The sequence below is a fragment of the Pungitius pungitius genome, chromosome 10 (assembly GCF_949316345.1).
Source record: "Pungitius pungitius chromosome 10, fPunPun2.1, whole genome shotgun sequence".
NCBI lineage: Eukaryota > Metazoa > Chordata > Actinopteri > Perciformes > Gasterosteidae > Pungitius > Pungitius pungitius.
Genome location: NC_084909.1, coordinates 7,075,384 through 7,094,073, shown reverse-complemented (window position 1 = coordinate 7,094,073; position 18,690 = coordinate 7,075,384). Strand labels below are relative to the sequence as shown.

The following is an 18,690-nucleotide window of genomic DNA, read 5'->3' as shown; positions in this document are numbered from 1 at the left end:
CGATAATTCACAGGAGCTGGGTTCAAATGCTCTGCAGGAGCCTACTTAAAAGGCGCTTGACATCATCACACAATGAACTCTAACTGGTTGAGCAGCACTCACTGCAGCTGCGCTCGTCGGAGTTGTCCCCGCAGTCGTCGTCCCCGTCGCAACTCCATCTCAGCGGGATGCAGTGGTGGTTGTCGCAGCGGAAGTCTCCGTTGGGGTCGCAGGTCACTTCGTCTAAGAAAGGAGCAGGTAGATGAGACTGATCATCGCCTGGCCTTACCACATCTCAGTCTGCCACGGACTTTTTACTTTCCATTCTCTGTGATTTGTATTTTGGGGGCGAGGATGAGATTTGATTCTATGAACTCAAACAAGCTTATGGTGCATCGACTGGAGAAATATTTGAAATATTCGAGAGAAACAAAACAATTGGCAGCGTACAAAGTAATAGCCTCATTTAAAGCTTAAACGCATTGGCTCAGTATATGTATATGTGCAATAAAGGCAAATCAAGGTGTGTTCATATAGCACATTGCATATACATACAGAAACACAATATGCTTTACACAAGTCAGTTTTTAGTTTTAGTTTTTTTTAATGAAACTGTTGGTAGAGGAACAAGAGCATGGTCGGGTGAGCTCTAGCCAAGCTTGTGTGTGTCTGTTGAGGATAAGACAGACAGGAGAGGAGTTGACGAGAGCCGGTCTGAGCCGTCTCTTAACACACAATGCTGGGGGTCAAAGATAGCGCCGCGTTAGCTAGTCCTGCCCTCCCAGCCCTCCACCTGGTCCATCTGCTGCATTCTTACAGGAAGATTAGCACTGATCTCCCGTCCTGCGCTGGCATGGCACTAATGGAGTCAGGGCCCCTGATAAGAGACGGGAGGGCCGTGGTAAGGGCGTTTGGATCGCAGTACAAAAGTACAAAGAAACTTGTGTGAACCCTGCCCCCACGCAAGGACACAGCAAAAACACACACACACACACACACACATAGATATGTAGAACCATACAGCTCATAAATCTGTGGTGCTTTAAGGGAGAAGCAATTAGTGGGGGAGGGGGAGTGGTGAGACCCTCTTCATCAGCACCTCCCACTACCTCCCTCTGTAATGTTCCGCGGGCGGCTGAGGTGTTGGCTAATTGCCGCTTACTCACTCCTTCAACACGTAATCTTGTTTCCGTGCCGTAAAGTGCTTCGTCTCCTGAGATGTCAGGCATCGTAAATGTGATGCGTGACAAGCTGGAGCTCTCGCTGTAGCATGCATGCAAGTTTAAACGGGGTCCTCAGGTCCGTCCCGAGGGTGCAGACTCACCGCAGCCCCGCTCATCGCTGTTGTCTCTGCAGTCGTTGTTGCCATTGCAAACTGACCACAGCGGGACGCAGCGGTAGTTGGTCAGGCAGTCGAACTCTGTGTGGTTGTCACATCGATGTTCCGGTCCCACTGTGATCAAGTAAAAGAAACAAAGGCAAAGATACTCAGGTTTAAAGGACATTCTCCTCTGGTGCAGCTCAGATTCAGATGGAGCGCTTGTAAAGAAATACCCAAGAGTATTAAAAATAAATTATTACTCACTGCATTCCCCCAACGGTTCATCAGAATTGTCACCGCAATCATCATCAAAATCACATTTCCAGGTCTGGGGAATGCAGCGTCCATTTCGGCACTTAAATTGTCCCGGGCGGCAAGTTCTGGCGGAGCAGTGGGCGGGGTCCTCGTCGGACTGATCCCCGCAGTCATCCTCGCCGTCACACTGCCACGACTCGGGTACACACCGTTTATTTGCACACTGCCACTGGTGGGTTTCACACTGGTGTGTAGCTAGAGAAAAGTCATAAGAAACAGCGACTCACCGTGAGACATGAAGAAAACAGGATATTTTTTTGAGAAAACGAATAATATCCAATGAAATGAGTAGGTTTAGAGAACACGACCCACCACAGAGCACGGGGTCTTCGTCGGAGCCGTCGTGGCAGTCCTGGTTGCTGTTGCACAGGAAGTGTGGACTAGTGCAGTTTCCGTCGTTGCACTGGAACTGGCCGAGCCTGCACTGGCGAGCCGGGCAAGTGGCGGGCTCGTCTGAGCCGTCCCTGCAGTCGCTCTGACCGTCACATTTCCACCAGATAGGAATGCATCTGTGGAAGCAGAGCCAGGGCAAAGAGTGGTTTCTGTGACTCCTAAGCTCCTTACATGGACTGAATAACTACGCACAACTGTGGGCATGAAAATAGTTGAAAACGTGTAACTATCAATCAATAAATCAATTTTTAAAACATTTTTTTGAATAAAATATCTATATGGAAGACTTTGATGGATGGATTATATTATGAAAAGTTATTTAGTGTTTTTATTCATTCATTATATACAATACAATGCGTGAAGCGTATACTTATATACAGTGTGACTGAAAAGGTATAGGCAGAAGCATTGTGCTTGTATATTCCTATCCTAATCAATTAAAGTACTCTCAAGAAAATGTTGATGCAGAAGAAAGATGAAAATGAAGAAGAAAGACAAACAGTAGGGAGCGCTGTTTTGCAAAGAGAGTAAACTTTTCCCTCTATTTCCTTTGAAATTACAGATGATAAATGGAGCAGGGGAACAGATATTATATATATATAATATTGCAAATCATTAATGACAAACTGTTTCAAATCAAATAATAATTACAAGAAATCTGGTCTCCAGTTTGATCTTTATACTCACAAAACTCATGGCAACAGTCACCCGAACAGCGGTCTAATTTATTCATGATGCCAATGATATATTACGGTCAGGTCATCAACATCATGCTGATATTTAAAATAAGGATCTAAAAAAAAAAACGAGAATTTGACAAACCGTTCATTGTTAGCACATCTGTACTGGGTGCTGCTACACATGGGAAGGCATCGGGTCACACCTCCGATCTGGACAGTCAGGAAATGGTCTGGGCACTCACAGGTGTGGTTCCGCCCCGCGTGACGGATCAGGCACAGGTGCGAGCAGCCTCCATTGTTCACAGCGCAGGGGTTGTTTACTGTCAGAGGAAGAGCCGCAGTTGGTCAAACAGTCTCCGCTCCCCCGCGGCCCGGGCTAATCGCGGCCGGTGCATTGTTCCCTCTACTTAAGGAAAAGAGATAAGGAACCAAACTCGAAACACGCGGCTTGAACTCACCAATGGGCTGTCGGTAGGGATGACACACGTGGATGTCGAATGGTCTGTGGGTGGTGTTAACCAGGGCCTGGCGCCCAGAGCCGTCGTATTTGTTTCCTTTCTCCACTGAGCGCGTGTTCCAATCCGTCCAGTACACAAAGTCCTCGAACACGGTCAGGGCGAACGGGTGAGCCAAAACTCCATCATACACTGTGTGTCTGTGGTGCCCATCCAAGTCTGAGTACCTGACAAATAAAAATAAATAAAAAATAAATAAAAATAAAAACATTGCCAGCAAGAACAGCGCGACCCTTTTCTGATGAAGTGCACCTACTCTATGTAACGGAGGTGAGCATCGGACCAGTAGAGCTTGTCATTAGTGTAGTCAATGGTAATCCCGTTTGGCCACTCTATCTTGGTGGTGATGATAGCTGCTTTGTTGGTTCCATCCATTCCGACACGGCCGATGAAGGCTCTGTCTCCCCAGTCCGTCCAGTATACAAATCTAAAAGGGAGCAGAGAAAATAGCTTTAGGTGACATATCTACCTATATCTGAAAAGGAGTGAGTCTGTAAATTTTCAATAATTTAATTTGCTTTAAATGGGAAAGAGCCACATTAATACCAAGTCAAGATCCTTGTATGTCTGACACATTATGGCAATAAATGTTTCCTGATTCCTGACTTCTGATACTGTATTTTATAGAAACTGATAAATGATGAATACTATTTTTGATTATTTATTGAGGATACCTAGACTTTGGTTGTTTAAGACTTTCGATAAAAACAGGGTTAGATGACAGCAGATATGCAATTAACTGCACTGCCATTTCTTTTACAAAACCCTCCATACTTATGCTAGGACCGACCGCCCAGCTGATTGCTGTATTGCTCGGGCCCAATCATAAGACTAAATTCCTCCTCGCCTCCGACTCACCCATATTTGGGATGCAACACAATGGCTCTGGGGTTTTCGAAGCAGTAGGTGTTGTTGGCATCGACGCAGTGCTCAGCGAGTTTCCTCACAAATCGACCGTCCAGCTCAGACACTTGGAGACAATCCAAGAAGCTGTCCACCCAGTAGAGTTTTCTGGCTATCCAGTCAACCGCGAGGCCCTCCCCGTGCAGGACTCCATTGACCACCACCTCCCTGTTAGCGCCCGTGTAGGACATCCTCTCGATCACTCTGCGGCTCACATCGATCCAATAAAGGCGCCGGTCGACTCGGTCAAAGTCCGCGGCCACCACACTGGTCAGGCCCTGCAGGATCAGGGAGTAGGCCTGTCCGTCCGTCGACAGGTTCCTCAGGTAGTAGCGGTTGCTGAAGATCAGGTAGGGCGAGATGCCACTGTTCTGACGGCAGCTGTGGCCGTCGGGCTCTCGGAGGAATCCCGGGGCGCACTTGCAGATGTAGGAGCCCACGGTGTTCTCGCACACCTGGCTGCACACGCTCGGCGTCTCCGCGCACTCGTCGACGTCGTCGCACGTCCTGCGGTCCGACATGAGGCGGTGGCCCGGGCGGCAGGTGCAGATGAAGCTGGTGGGCGTGTCGGTGCAATCGTGATCACAGTGATGGACGGCCGGTTCCGTGCATTCGTTGACACCTGCGTAGAAAAAGAAGCGGTTTTATCAACACAATTATCTCGGAAAAAGAAGAAATGAGCTTAGTTATTATCTAAATGCAGCATTTGTATTTGCCAATTGGTATAATTTGTTGACTATTGTGGTTGTATGGAGTTTTCTTGGGAAACCACCCATAAGGAAGCAAGCAAAAGCTAGAAAAACACAAATGGAAGCTGAAAAAACGGAGATGTGAAACTTCATCGTTGTTTCTTGAACTTTTTGACACTCACCGCATCCCTTCTCGTCGCTGTTGTCGGAGCAGTCGTCGCTCCTGTCGCACACCTGCCTCAGGGGGACACAGTGTCCGTTGTCACATTTGAACTCCCCGGGGGGGCACGTGGGCGCCGGCATGTGGCACGTGTGCTCCAGCTCGTCGGACTCGTCCCCGCAGTCGTTGTCGCCGTCGCAGACGAAGTCCTGGGACACGCAGCGGCCGTTCTGGCAGGTGAACTGGTGCTGCTGGCACGGGTGGTAGGCGCAGCTCTGCTCGTCGCTGCTGTCACCGCAGTCGTTGCTGCGGTCGCACCTGGTTTTTAGGCCACAGGCCGCAAAAAGGACTCCGTCAAATTGCCAGACGGGCTGACGGCGGATGCTTTGGGGATTTGTATTTTTCTAACCTGTAGGAGTTGGGGATGCAGAGGTCGTTGTTACAGCTGAACTCGTTGATGCCGCAGGATCTGCGGGAACAGTTTTGATGTTCGTCTAACGCATCTGCACAGTCGGCGTCTCCATCACACACCCAGTCACGTGGGATACATTTAGGCTGATGGGGTTGGTTGTGGAGGCAAGTGAACTCTGCACTTGAACATGTGCCATTGCCTGGAATTAAAAAAAATCAGACAGGGCCATTTACAAGAAGCAAAAAAATCAACTTTCCATAATTCATTCGTCCCAGTCTTCACTTTACGACTATAAAAGTATGAGGGCATCCTTTGTGCACACAAAAGTTGAAGTGGAGAAGCACAGGTTTACAGATCTGTGATTTAAATCTCCGAACAAATTTGAGTTAGTCCCCGCAGACTTTCTTTGTCGGAGGAGAGCCGTAGTGATGACCCAATGTCAACCTGCATTCTTTCCAATCCAAACATTCCAAACTGTATTTCAAAACAAGCAGCCGTGACTTCAAATTCTTCATCCATCTAATGAGATTGATCCACATTGTTGTCTCCTACAGAGGCTCAGGCAGTGCCCAAGTCTTTAGCTTCAGGCATCTTTTTGTTGGAGCACACATTGGTGAGACGTCAGAGTCCTGATCCACCCTGAGCCAGGAAGCCAGAGAAAGGAGGCATGCACAAAGTAACGAGTGAGGCAGGAGAAATCAGGAATGTCAACTCCTTGGATCGGAGAGACCTTCAACGGGAGAATAAGATGCCGGGCACCCACTGCCATGTGTCTCCCATACAACTCTACCCCAGCGGCGTGGATCCTAATCCATCAGCGTCCTGAATAACGAGAGGATGAGGGAAGCCGGAGGGGGCAAAGTGGCAAACAAGAGGGTTGGGCTACGAGGGGAGGACATAAAGAAGTAGGAAGCTGCAGAAAAGGGAGGAGGACAAAGAGAATGAAGAGGTGGAAGGGAGAGAAGGAAGGAGAGGCAAAGATGAAAAGATGCCTACCACAGTCGTGCCTCTGGTCTTCGTCGCTCATGTCGCCACAGTCGTTGTCCCCATCGCAGATCCAGGATGAGGCAATGCACCTGCCATCATCACAGCGAAACTGATCCGTGGTGCAGGTTCTGACCGGTACGACTGCAGACACAAGTCATATATTGTTAAACTATGAATATAGCACAGCACAGTTTCAATATCTGTGCCAGTTCATTAATATTCATCATGCAATTATCATCCTTTCATTTCATTTATTTTTGTAATTTCCAATTATCCCAGGTACCTCCCCCCTGGCTTTTAAGCAAGACACAATATGACACTGGCAAAGCTTTCAAAATAGTCATGGCAACTCTACATTCCCATGCATGGTGAGCTATCTAAACAAAAGCCAAAGTGAAGCTCTGTAACCCCTGATGGACAAAGGGAGGGGGGAGGTGCTGTTTGTCAGAGGACACTAATGGGCGTCACCACGGAGGAATGCAGGGACACAATAGGAGGCCTGACTGACCACATCATCAACAAAGAGAAAACACCACTGACTGGCACTCTCCGCTACATCACTCACAGCCCTCTCTCACACCAGCGGACAGATGCAGATCGGCAATAACCGAGCAGCTGATAAAGGGGCGGCGGCAGACACACAAAGCGTTGTCTGGGCATTGACACTCACTGCAGGAGAGGGGTTCATCCGAGCCGTCGGCGCAGTCGGCCCCTCCGTCGCAGTACCATTGGGCGGGGATGCAGCGGCCGCTGGAGCAACGGAACTCGGTCTGGGAGCATGTGAACGCCGCTACGCGGAGGACGTGGAGAGGCATGAAACAACTTGGAGGACTCTTCAGCGTGGGAATCTTACTATGCTGATGAGTGGGGGGCGGGGCGAAGACTAATCTGTTTCTGACTCTTTTATAGACTGAGCAGATGCCTCTTTTGCAACATCATACTCAAAGGGATCCTAAAGATTTATATTTCAAAAGTGTTTGTCATTTCTACATTTCTAAAGCTCTTGGCTTAGTAAAGGTGACTGTAGAAGGGTGTGTATCATCAATGCATGTATAACATATTTGCACTTTTCAGTGCACTCAAAAATGTACACAATAGAGCAAATAAATACCAATTGCAGCATCTTTTCAAAAGATTCACAATACAATGCCCTCACCAATAATAGATGTGAAAATACAAGATTGAACTGGTCAAATTACAGCGATTTGCAAGCAACTGAAACATCAATTTACTTCTGAATTTAGAGGAAACTATTTAGTTTTTATTATGCGTAGGATGTTGAGACAATAAAACAACATTTTGAAAAAAGCACCAGTGATGCTGCAGAACTCACCACAGTGTGTCGGGCTCTCATCGCTCATGTCCCCGCAGTCGTCGTCTCCGTCACACAGGTATGTACGTGAGATGCAGAGGTTGGTGGACTGACATTTTGTTTGTTCTGGCTGGCAGGTTATCTCCGCTGAAACCATCAGTTAGAGGTTATAATAACAACCACTTTCATGTGACCATCCGCCTCTGTTTCTGTGGCAAACTTAGGATACTCACGGCAGTTTTGTTCATCGGAGGTGCCGTTGTCATAGCAGTTATTGATGCCGTTGCACACAAAGTCCTTGGCAATGCAGCGGGCATTGCTGCAGGTGAACTCCGTGTTTGGGTCGCACGGTCTGAATAAACAGCCCAACTCATCACTGCCGTCTCTACAGTCGTCATAGTGGTCACAGCGATAGTGGTAAGGCACACATCGCCCATTGCCACAAGTAAACACTGTCGGCTCACAGGTGTGGAAGGCTGCCAATCAGAATCAAGAACGCGTTAGAGCCCCGGCCAATGGGAAGGCCCGAATATACACATGTATTTGAAACTCATTTTACCTGACAAGGCAATAAAGGATGACAGCAGCTGTGGGACTGCATGCAAATATATAATGACATTGATTAATTTGTTAGTGTTCATTTGCTTAAATATCAAGAATGATGCATGTTAATCACAACTTAATCATGAAGTGGAAGCATACACACCGACATAGTTGAAGTCAGGTTTATGTCCTAAGACAGAATTTTGTTGAAGAAGAAATACATCATTTGTTAGTATTGGTTAGGAAAAAGCATTAATATAAAATTTTATCAGAGAAAAGAGTTGTGATTTACTCATGCAGGATGTGTAAGGGCTCAAGGAGGAGGCTAGTAATTCAATAAAGGCCAGAATAAATGCAAGCGCTTTGAAGAACATCCTACCACAGAGTCTCTCCGACTCGTCGCTGCCATCTCTACAGTCGTTGTCATTGTCACATTTCCACTGGGCACGAATGCAGCGGCCGTTCATGCAGGTGAACTGGCCCGGCTGGCAGCGGGTCCCGTTATCAGCGACGCAGTGCTTGTTTTCAGATAGATACCAGCGGCCCTCCGAGGGACACTGGCACTCAGCTCCGTTGGGTCCTAACAGGATCAAATGGAATAGAAAAGTTGATACAAGTAGTTTTTATTTAGCACACATTAGCAACGGGACGGAATGAAACTGCTGTTACCCGGCGTGCAGATGTGGCTGCAGCCTCCGTTAAACTGCTGACACGGACTATCGCACTGCTGCTGTTTCCTGCTGGCCAGAACGTGGACGTCCATTGGCCGAGATGGAAGGTTTTGAATCATGACTCTCTGGTCAGAACCGTCATGCTTGTTGGCCCGATAGATGCTGCGTGTGTTCCAGTCGGTCCAATAGATGAACTGGCCAAACATAGCCATGGCAAAGGGGTAGATGGCTGTGCTGACGATGACCTCCCTGTTGGACCCCGTGAGAGAGGACCGCTCAATCTTCTGTCTGATGGCAGAGCATAAATAAGGATAATTGCAGCAGATTGACAAGGTGATCGTATTTCTTTTTCAATTATTTGAAAAATAAAAATGCTGAGAGCTTACAAGCTGGCGTCTGCCCAGTAGAGTTTCTCCTCTTCATAGTCCAGGGTCAGCCCGTTGGGCCACACCAGACTGCTGTTCACAATCTCTGCTCGGAAGTTTCCACCTAAAGTAGCACGCTCAATCTTTGCATGGGTTCCCCAGTCTGTCCAGTACATGTATCTGTGGAACAAGAAAGTTTTTAATTTTATTTTATGAGATGTCAGTCCCAGCTGATGAGCAAAGAGGGCGTTTGTTGCGTTAGACTTACCCCCTGCAGGGATCCAACATGATGGCCCTAGGCCTGGACACGTGGGCAATAATAGTTCTCTGAGAGCCGTCCACAGACATAGAGCTGACGCTCTGGTTGACGTAGTCACTGTAGTAAATTCTTTTGTTTATCCAGTCGTAAGCGATGCCATCAGGAGCCCCGAGATCTGCCCGGAAACAGGAAACCGAAGCGACATCAGGGAAGCCGTTGGTGAATTAAAGTGTAGGTTTAAGTGAAAGCGCGGCACCGACCTGAAGCCACCACAGTAGGATCTGAGGTGGGAGAGGACAGGCTGATGTAGCTGATCTTGCTCGCTCCTGGGGCCGTGCTCTGCGTGAAGTAGATCCTCCTGTCCGTCAGGTCGAAATCCAGAGCCACTGACGTACGCGGCACGTTGACCACGGGGAAGGGCAGCGCGTGGTCCTCGGGGTCGAGGCGCAGACTGCGCACGGTGCTCTCCGTCGTGTAGATGAGGTAATCGTCCCTGGACACCACGCAGCTCTCGCCGTCTGCTCCCAGATTGCCGAAAGCGCAGCCGCATTTTTTGTTCTGGCCACCTGTCTGGGCAAAACAGAAGTGGGCGCAGCCTCCGTTGACCTCTGCGCAAGGGTTGTGGTTAAGCTCCTGGGAGGTGGCGGGCTGGGTGCGGCGGTCATAGACTGTAACGTCCCTCAGCATGTTGACGTTGTCTCTGATGACGGCAGGCGGCTCCGCGCTGCCGGGCTGTTTGCTCGCTTGGAACACCTTCTTGAGGTTTCGGTCCACCCAAATGATACTGCTCTCGAACACTGCGATTCCATATGGCGTCGGGTAGCGACTGCCATACCGGATGACCTCGGCCTCGCCTCCTTGCGGGTTGACCCGGGCGATCATGTCCAGGGAGTCATCTACCCAGTAGACGTAGCCAGTCTGCCAGTCCAGAGCGAGACCTCGTGGAGTGATGATCCCCGAGGACACTAAAATTGTGCGGTTGGTGCCGTCCAAGAGCGCTCGCTCAATTTTGGGGTTCTGGCCATAATCGGCCCAGAACAAGTAGCGGTTTCTGGGGTCGACCACGATGTGGCGCGGCATGTCCACTTGGGTCTTCAGAAGGACTCTGCGGAAAGTGGTGTTGAGGCGGAGCACCTCCACGTATGTCTCAGTTAGGAAGGCGTTGGTGAAGTACAGATTGCCTGAGGATAGATAAGTAAGCCCAGTGTTTAAAGTAGCATCATGCATATTTTAAGTCTTGAGAACATGATGTCATCAGTAACAAACGCATAAAATTAATATATTTTTCATAGTGGAAAATGAGGCGTGTATTAACATGTAAATTAATAAATCATGTAAATATGATGTTTTGCAACATACTATGAACCCTTGTCTTGTCATCACTGAACAGAGAGGAAAACAACTGTATATATATATATATATATATATATATCTAGTGTATTCTACTATAAAAGGGCAAAAAGCTTATCTGTTTCTGAAGTTGATTAACTTTGAATAGAACCAAAACTAAAAGATCCTATAATATCTATATATAGTACATAATTTAACGAAACAATCATTTGGGGGCTGACAGGACAGCCTTACCTGCAGCCCAGTCAACGGCAATGCCTCGTATCCCGTTGCGTCCGATTCCAGATGTTACTACGCTATGTAATCCCGAGCCATCTGGTTTGATCCGCCTGACCCCGTTTTGTGCCGCCACAGTGCTGCTGTAGTCACACCAGTAGATGAAACCGGACGCCATGTGTACATCAACGTGTAAAACGTTACGGCCTGCAGGACCAGAATCTAGTCATGACACTGCAATAAAACTGGAAACGTTAAACACAATTTATATATATATATTATATCCTGTAATTCATAATGATCACTGACCTCTCCCAGCCACAGGCACCATGGCTTCAGAGTGGTCTGTCCCTTCCAGACTGAAGCCTTTGATGGCAGACAGAGTGGAGATGACCACATAGGACTGGTAAGGAGCGCAGGTCCTGTTGTCGGCATTGAGTTTGAATCCTGTGGCACACGCGCATGTAAACAGACCCTGCGTGCGAGGCAGGCAGAGTTGTTCACACGCTCCTATATTGTTTGTGCAGCCATTGGATGTCCCTGCGGAGGCTGAGATTCGTGGAGAGAATACAGCGGGATCAATAAAAAGCCCAGACGGCAGTGAATGAGGATGAGGAGGTCTCCCTGTGATACTCACTCTCTCGATAATGCACTTTCAGGACTCGGAGTCCCGAGACGTTGTCTCGCAGCACAACCCTGTTGGCACCCGAGGACTTGTCCACGCGCTCTATGACCTCAAAATTGCGGTCGGTGAAGTAGAGGTAATTTTCATGGACGGCCACACCCCAGGGGTGAGACAGGCCCGTCACTATGGTGATGCGGTTAGTCCCATCCGTATCCCCGCGCTCAATCTGTGGAGATCACATGCCAGACAGGCAGTCAAATATATTCATTTTGTACAATTAAAAAGAACAAACAGAAGGAACAAATATGGGGAGGGGGGGTGGTTGAGAGTTAACAGAGGTAAGGCCCACCATGCCAGTGCTGGTAACAGCCCAGTACAGCTTGTTCTCTCGGATGTCCACAGTGATGAACTCAATGTGATCGAGGTTGTTGGTGAACAAGGTGATAGGGTTCAAGCCATCCATGTCTGCAGATGCCACCTTGGCAGGGATGCCGCTCTCTGTTCCCTGGTCTGTCCAGTACAGTTTGCTTAGAAGACATTCGAGAATGGAGGTTAGGTTTTGTGCCTCGGCCATTTATAATTTGCTCATAGATATCAACTGCCCTTGGGAAAATCGTTCATCTCCAAATGATGAACTCAGTAACATTGGTTTGAGTTTCTCTGGATGCAGTGCAGGTGACCGTGAGCAGGGCTGTAGGAGCTCAGTTGCTTTGGGGATGAGTGGCCGTGCCAGAACTGTGTTAAATGGGGCTTACCCACGTGCTGGGTCCACTGCGATGCCAACGGGACTGCCAGCACCAGTTGGTGAGCCGTTGTTGGTGATGAGAGTCTTCCTGTACTGCACCTCCCCTCTCAACTTCAAAACCTGGCCAAACACAAACAGGTGCATTTGTTCAACGGCATTGCTGTGTTGTGACATCGCCCCTAGTCACACACACACACACATACTTAGTCTCAGTTCAAATAAAATTCGGAGTGAAAAGCTGACATAGAATAATTTACCTCAATCGACTGTGTAGCTGGATTAGTGTAGTACAGGTTCTCTGTCATCCAGTCCAAGGCCAGGCCGACGGGGGAGCCAAGGATGGCAGCCGGGGCAAACTCTGTCCTGTTGGTTCCATCTGACTTCACCCTGTGGATCTCACCCTGATGGACAAAGGAAGACCAGTTCATCTTTTTTCTTTTGTATTATTATGTACTTTTGATCGTTGACCACAATCTCAAAGTTGACTTTGGAGAGGAGAGGTAGGTTCTGGGATCTGATATTGCTACAGGTCAGTAACTAACCGGGTGCTCCACCCAGTAGATGGTCTGTTCGTTGTCGTCAAAGTCAACATCGTAGCCATTGTGGAGCCCAGCAATCGGGACCATAGCATCGTTACTCTTCTCTTCTGGGTTCAAGGAAATGCCATAGATGATGCTGTCTCTCACAACCACCAGGAAAGGATCCTCAACTACGTGTAAAAACAAAAAGCAAATGCAGTCAATAAACAGTACCTATAAAATGCATTTTCAGATGGCTGTTCCAACATGAAGCGCAGAATGATGAAAACATACATTGGACAGAAAACCGGTACCCTAGATATTTTTATCAAGGCATTTTGTAGTCCTTTTTCACAAAAAGCAGACAGGAAACCGTGTTTGTGATACAAAACTAAGAGATGCATTAAGCGTATGGTACATGGTAAAAAGGTGGTACAAAAATGTGGATCCTGAGCAAACAGGCCATGATCTATTAGGGGGATGGATTGGTGAAAGTTGTCTCTACGATCACATTTGCTTTGTCATCCTGATTACAATCGACAAATGGTTGTGGGGCATTTTCATTCTTGGATAATTGTTGGCCTTGGGGGGGGGGGAGAATGTGTTCTGCTCGGCTTGAATGGGCTGAAACCTGAGATAAGTTAAGCTGTTGACCTAAGGGGGACCCCTTGGACTTTAAATTAAAGATCCCTTGTCTCCTTAAGACCTTGAAAGACATGCTTATATTGCTTATATTATTTAGGAGTGAATCTAAATGGAATACTGTTGACAAGGACCTCGATCAATCTACAATACAAATAGTCTTTTCAAAGATTTATCCTCTTTCCAACTAAATGGAGCTTGCCAAAACATTTCCACGATAAACAGTCGGCTATTCGCAACAATAACCAAAGCTAAGATGAATACCATACGATTAAATCAACTCATCAACTGCATCTGACCCAACTTCCATTTCATCAAACTGAGTGATGAGGGTTTCCCTCCATTCGGTAGGATGCATACCTCTGGTGCAGGTGATTTGGTCCACTGCCAGGATCCAGCCTGAGGGGCAGGCACATGAGTAGTAACTCGGTCCCACAGCAGAAAGCAGACAGATGTGAGTACAGGGACTCCTCAAGCAGTGATTTTCCCCTAAGAATTGTCAAACCACCCAATCACACACACACACACACACACACACACACACACACATGAATACTAGAATCAGCAGAAGGATCTCCACCGTTTATCGTCGATTGTTCTGAAATGTATTTACAAAAACAATGCATCCGCGGCACATTGGCATCGTTATTGACGTGCAAGAACCACCAAACCAACGTCTTTGCCTTACCTGCAGGCTGCCTGGATGGGTGTACTGCCACCAGGCCCATGGGCTGAGGGAGGTTGAAAAGCATCACTGTCTGGTTCTCCCCGTGCCACTTATGGGCTCGCATCACGCGGTTGATGTATCTGTCGGTCCAATACACAAAATCCTCAAAAATGGTAATTGCGTGGGGATGTTGCAGTACCTTTTCACAGAGAGTAGCAAAAGAAAAAAAAAAGTGTGTCTTTCACATGCTATTCAAAAGGATATTGAATTTGCACTGTTCAGAAAACGTGTCTTTCTCGTACACTCACCAGGTCACTGGCCAGCACTTGCTTCCTGTTGTTGCCGTCGTAGTCGCAGAAGTCAATGAAATCCAAGTAGGCATCAGCAAAGTAGAGCAAATTGTTCGGGTAGTCTATGGTCAGACCGTTGGGCCAGTACAGCTTGGTATTTATAATCACAGTCCTTAATTTCCCATCCATGCTGGCCCTCTCAATGCGGGGGTTCCTCCCCCAGTCGGTCCAGAACATCAGGTGGGCACTGCGGAAAAAAAACGCTAGTCTTTTAACACCATCTGGACCAGATGAAAAGGTGACCATAACTTCCAAGACGTACAGATTTGAAACAAAGATGTCTCTAACTGACCTGTCCCTCGGGTCCAGCACCAGGCCTCGGGGGTTGGTGACATTTTCACTGACTAAAACGGTGCGGTGGGTGCCCAGCAGTTTAGACACTTCAATAGTCTCCAAGACGTAGTCAGTCCAGTAGAGGTTCCTGCCCACCCAGTCCACAGCAAGGCTCTCCGTTACAGTCACTCCACTGTCGAATACCTGGCCACCAGAGAGTCATTCTCAGTTAAATATGTTTACTGGTCATATAAATAAACCTTGTAGTGACAGACGGGAAAGAAACAACGCACCACAGTTCTGTCACTGCCATTTTTGTTCGCACTCCAGATCCGGTCCTGGCTTGTGTCGGACCAGTACACGCGGTCGGTGGCCGAGTCAAAATCCAGGGCCACGATGTTGCGTCCGTCTCGAACCAGTGGGCGGACCACGTTGGGCTGAGCGGTTATGTCATCCTGCACGATCTGATTTCGGCTGGCGACCAGCAAGAACGCCTGACGAGAATCTGTAAGCAGACGTCAAATCTCTGTTACGTGCTTTTCATGTCCGTCATCATGCTAATGAGACCACCTATCGGCTGTATAGGTGCCTATCTGACAGCCCTGTTAGATAGAACCTACTCCAATGGCCACCCCAAGGGAATGCACTTTTGTCCAAATAATGACCTATTGTACTGAAAGGTCTTTCAGCAGGTTATCTGTGTGGAAGAGGAGCTCATGTCAGGCACGCTCCCAATGAACAGCCCATTGTTGGTGATTATGTCCTAATTACACCTGTGTAGGCCAGTGAGTGACATATATGTTATTTGTCTTATCTGAAGAAATCAGATCAGCAGGGAGAGACGCGGGAGAAGAAAGGCGGTGTCAGTTTCGCAGCCCCCCCCCGCCCCAGAGATCACAGCCCGCTCCCGCCCGGCAGCCAGCACAGCGCAGACTACCGGGTCATGTGCTGCGTAGCCGCCATTTTGACAACCATGCCGCCTTAGGACCGAAAATCGTCCCTGTTACCTATTTACTGCGTTATGAGATGATAGGTTGTTATTTGTAGCTCCCACTGGAGCACCATGTTCCACGTGCAGAAGGCCTACGCCACATTCCTCCTCACCTGAGACCTTGCAGGTGCGCTGGTCTGCTTCGAGAGCATAACCCTCCTGGCAGTGGCAGCGGAAAGATCCCCTCTCATTAAAGCAGTCCTGGCTGCATTGTCCCGGGGAAAAACACTCGTCTACATCCTCACAGGTTTTGGAGTCGTTGCTCAGTTGATAACCCACAGGGCAGGAGCACTGGGCCCCAAACGGCCCCTGGATACAAACGTGGGTGCAGCCAGCGTTGTTGTCAGAGCAGCTTTCTTGATCTTGATGAGTTGAAAGTGGGAAAGAAATGTATATATCAGACCATGTAAATAATAACTCACACAAACAAATAATAAGTTATGCAATTAATATACTGTTTCAATGGTAATTAACAAACATCACAGCTTTGAATGCATATTTGTTTAATAGTATTTCTATATTCACCAGAAACACTAAAAATAATTGTGGACATGATTATGTTGTGAGACAAATCTATGAACACAAAAGAAAGTAATAAAGAGACTTGAATCAAAACTACGTGCAGCATTTCTACCAATGATTAAAAGTTTGTTTCCTACCTGGCAAAGGCTCGTCTGAAAGTGGTGAAAAAGGAAAATCACAGATCATTTTCACGTTAATGCAGGTGAAGTCACACACATGCTTGATTTCAACACACAATCAAAGAGAAACAGATTACATTCAAGACATTGTTTTTGTGAAATGAAGCCCTTGTTTACGAGTGTACAAGTTGAAATTGTCAAATTACACTAAATCAATGGAGTGTTTGATCCTGTTTTTAATGTCATGTGACAATTTAGTTACATTTTTGGATGCCGGAAAATTGAATGAAACAATCAAGTACTTGTGAGAGACAAAGAACATGATACAGGTTGACCGAAGAAAGCAGAGAGCCGACTTACTGCAGAGAGGAGACTCGTCAGCACCATTGGGGCAGTCGGGGGTGTTGTCACAAACTGTGGTGAGATTGATGCACAGACTGTGGCCCGGACACTGCCACTGCATGCTGGGACATCGAAACGGCGGCGTGGGACAGTCTCTTTCATCGCTGCCGTCCCTGCAGTCGTTGTCCCCGTCACAGAGCCAGCTGCGTAGCACACAGTTTCCGTTGTCACAGCGGAAGAGAGAGGAGGGGCAGGTGCGAGGCGGACAGGCGTGGTGTTCGTCGCTGCCGTCCTCGCAGTCCGGGTGGCCGTCACACTCCCAGGTGGACGGCACGCAGCTCCCGTCGGACTGGCACTGGAACTCGCTCTCGTGGTGGCACATCCCAGGGGGCCTCGTGGCTGAGAAGTAGTGGGATAAACAGCACAAACAGCATGACAGAACAGTCCAAAATGTGGGAGAATGTACACATGATTGTGCGGGACTGAGTGATGGTTCGGTGATACGAGGCACTTCTTTAATACTTACGACAGCGTTGTTCATCTGATCGATCGCTGCAGTCAAAGACTCCATCACAGCGGTAGTAGGAGTTGATGCACTGGTGACCGCTGGAGCACTTGAATTCATTCCCGGTGCAGTTGTAAACTGAAAGAATTCAGTTGAGTATGTTAAACCTGATATTCAGTATTTGCGCAGTTTTGTATGTATGCTGAGCTCCATCGTTGCGCAACTCGAGTAATGAGATCAATAAACTAAGAGGCTTAGCAAATGCTGGTTGAATCTTACAGAGCATTCAGTTGACCTCTAGAACTTATCGAGCACGTTGAACTCGTGCCGACACGCCGTTGCTGAATGAATGCATGAATGACTGAACAAATGAACTCATTCTTCATTGGGAAGTGCCAGATGAATTTCCAATTCATAAAAATCTCAAAGTAAGAGGCTGGGTTGAAGCAAGTTTGGAATTAGGTGCTAAGTAGTCATCATGAGACTAGATAGAAATAGCTCTGATCAACTACTACTTACATTAGTTTTATAAATACCGCTATTACACACTTGAAAAAAAAACATTATAGATCTTTCAAGTAAGGACCAGATGAGCAATGATAAGCACGTTTTTGAGAAAACAGTAATCCAGCAAAGTACTCACTGCATCCCTGCTCGTCCGCCCCATCCACACAGTCCCGGTCCCCGTCACAGACATAGTTTGGACCTATACAACGGTGGTCAGGACACTGAAACTGCCCTGGATTGCATGTACCTCTCAGATCTGTCGACGCAAATGAAACAATTGGAGTCCATATTAAATGTTTCTTAACCAAAGCCCAATATACTGTAAAGATACAGTATGGTAAGTATCAACCATGTGTACAGGCAGAGGCACTGTGTGTTTTTGTACACTGCGTACTGTGCAACCCAATTGACCGGAGAGTTTTTATAATGAACCTTTTCTTTCAAATCTGTCCATTAAAGTCTTCTCCGTCATATCTCCTTGCAAAGTTGATTATAATTATAATTCCAATGATTTCCAAAGGGTAGACCACTGTATACAAGGTACTCACGGCAGTCCGCTTCATCTGAACTGTCCCCACAGTCATTATCGGTGTCACAGCGCCAGCTTTGTGGGATGCAGCGGTGGTTGGCACAGGTGAACTGGTTGGCAGGGCACGTTTCGGGCATCGCTGTAGGGCAGTTGTACTCATCGCTGTTATCGGAACAGTCGTTTTGCCCGTCACAGCGCCACCCTGTAGGCACGCAGTGCTTATTGGCACACGTGAATGCCGAAGGGGAGCAAGTGGTGTCTGAAACGAGGAAATTATGATCCTGA

At 47.7% G+C, this 18,690-nt stretch overlaps 1 protein-coding gene across 1 annotated transcript in view; it reads right to left on the bottom strand.

Moving 5' to 3' along the window:
- The window catches only part of lrp2a (low density lipoprotein receptor-related protein 2a), a 40,636-nt gene that overhangs the window by 8,146 nt on the left and 13,800 nt on the right, over positions 1-18,690 (bottom strand). Inside the window, exons 22-60 of the mRNA XM_037488080.2 lie at positions 18,425-18,664; positions 18,013-18,132; positions 17,391-17,507; positions 16,883-17,263; positions 16,541-16,555; positions 15,995-16,243; positions 15,184-15,395; positions 14,910-15,094; positions 14,576-14,804; positions 14,289-14,466; positions 13,961-14,089; positions 12,983-13,149; positions 12,698-12,841; positions 12,451-12,560; positions 12,045-12,222; positions 11,708-11,921; positions 11,380-11,619; positions 11,089-11,277; positions 9,765-10,685; positions 9,514-9,679; positions 9,267-9,425; positions 8,879-9,168; positions 8,589-8,789; positions 8,373-8,399; positions 8,226-8,261; positions 7,900-8,142; positions 7,688-7,813; positions 7,025-7,144; positions 6,364-6,495; positions 5,365-5,566; positions 4,978-5,273; positions 4,062-4,728; positions 3,460-3,630; positions 3,147-3,370; positions 2,831-3,008; positions 1,928-2,124; positions 1,565-1,810; positions 1,304-1,432; positions 103-222 (exon numbers count right to left, since the gene is read on the bottom strand). Coding sequence (XP_037343977.2) covers positions 103-222; positions 1,304-1,432; positions 1,565-1,810; positions 1,928-2,124; positions 2,831-3,008; positions 3,147-3,370; positions 3,460-3,630; positions 4,062-4,728; positions 4,978-5,273; positions 5,365-5,566; positions 6,364-6,495; positions 7,025-7,144; positions 7,688-7,813; positions 7,900-8,142; positions 8,226-8,261; positions 8,373-8,399; positions 8,589-8,789; positions 8,879-9,168; positions 9,267-9,425; positions 9,514-9,679; positions 9,765-10,685; positions 11,089-11,277; positions 11,380-11,619; positions 11,708-11,921; positions 12,045-12,222; positions 12,451-12,560; positions 12,698-12,841; positions 12,983-13,149; positions 13,961-14,089; positions 14,289-14,466; positions 14,576-14,804; positions 14,910-15,094; positions 15,184-15,395; positions 15,995-16,243; positions 16,541-16,555; positions 16,883-17,263; positions 17,391-17,507; positions 18,013-18,132; positions 18,425-18,664 — 8,148 coding nt within the window. The remainder of the gene's footprint in view (positions 1-102; positions 223-1,303; positions 1,433-1,564; positions 1,811-1,927; positions 2,125-2,830; positions 3,009-3,146; positions 3,371-3,459; positions 3,631-4,061; positions 4,729-4,977; positions 5,274-5,364; positions 5,567-6,363; positions 6,496-7,024; positions 7,145-7,687; positions 7,814-7,899; positions 8,143-8,225; positions 8,262-8,372; positions 8,400-8,588; positions 8,790-8,878; positions 9,169-9,266; positions 9,426-9,513; positions 9,680-9,764; positions 10,686-11,088; positions 11,278-11,379; positions 11,620-11,707; positions 11,922-12,044; positions 12,223-12,450; positions 12,561-12,697; positions 12,842-12,982; positions 13,150-13,960; positions 14,090-14,288; positions 14,467-14,575; positions 14,805-14,909; positions 15,095-15,183; positions 15,396-15,994; positions 16,244-16,540; positions 16,556-16,882; positions 17,264-17,390; positions 17,508-18,012; positions 18,133-18,424; positions 18,665-18,690) is intronic.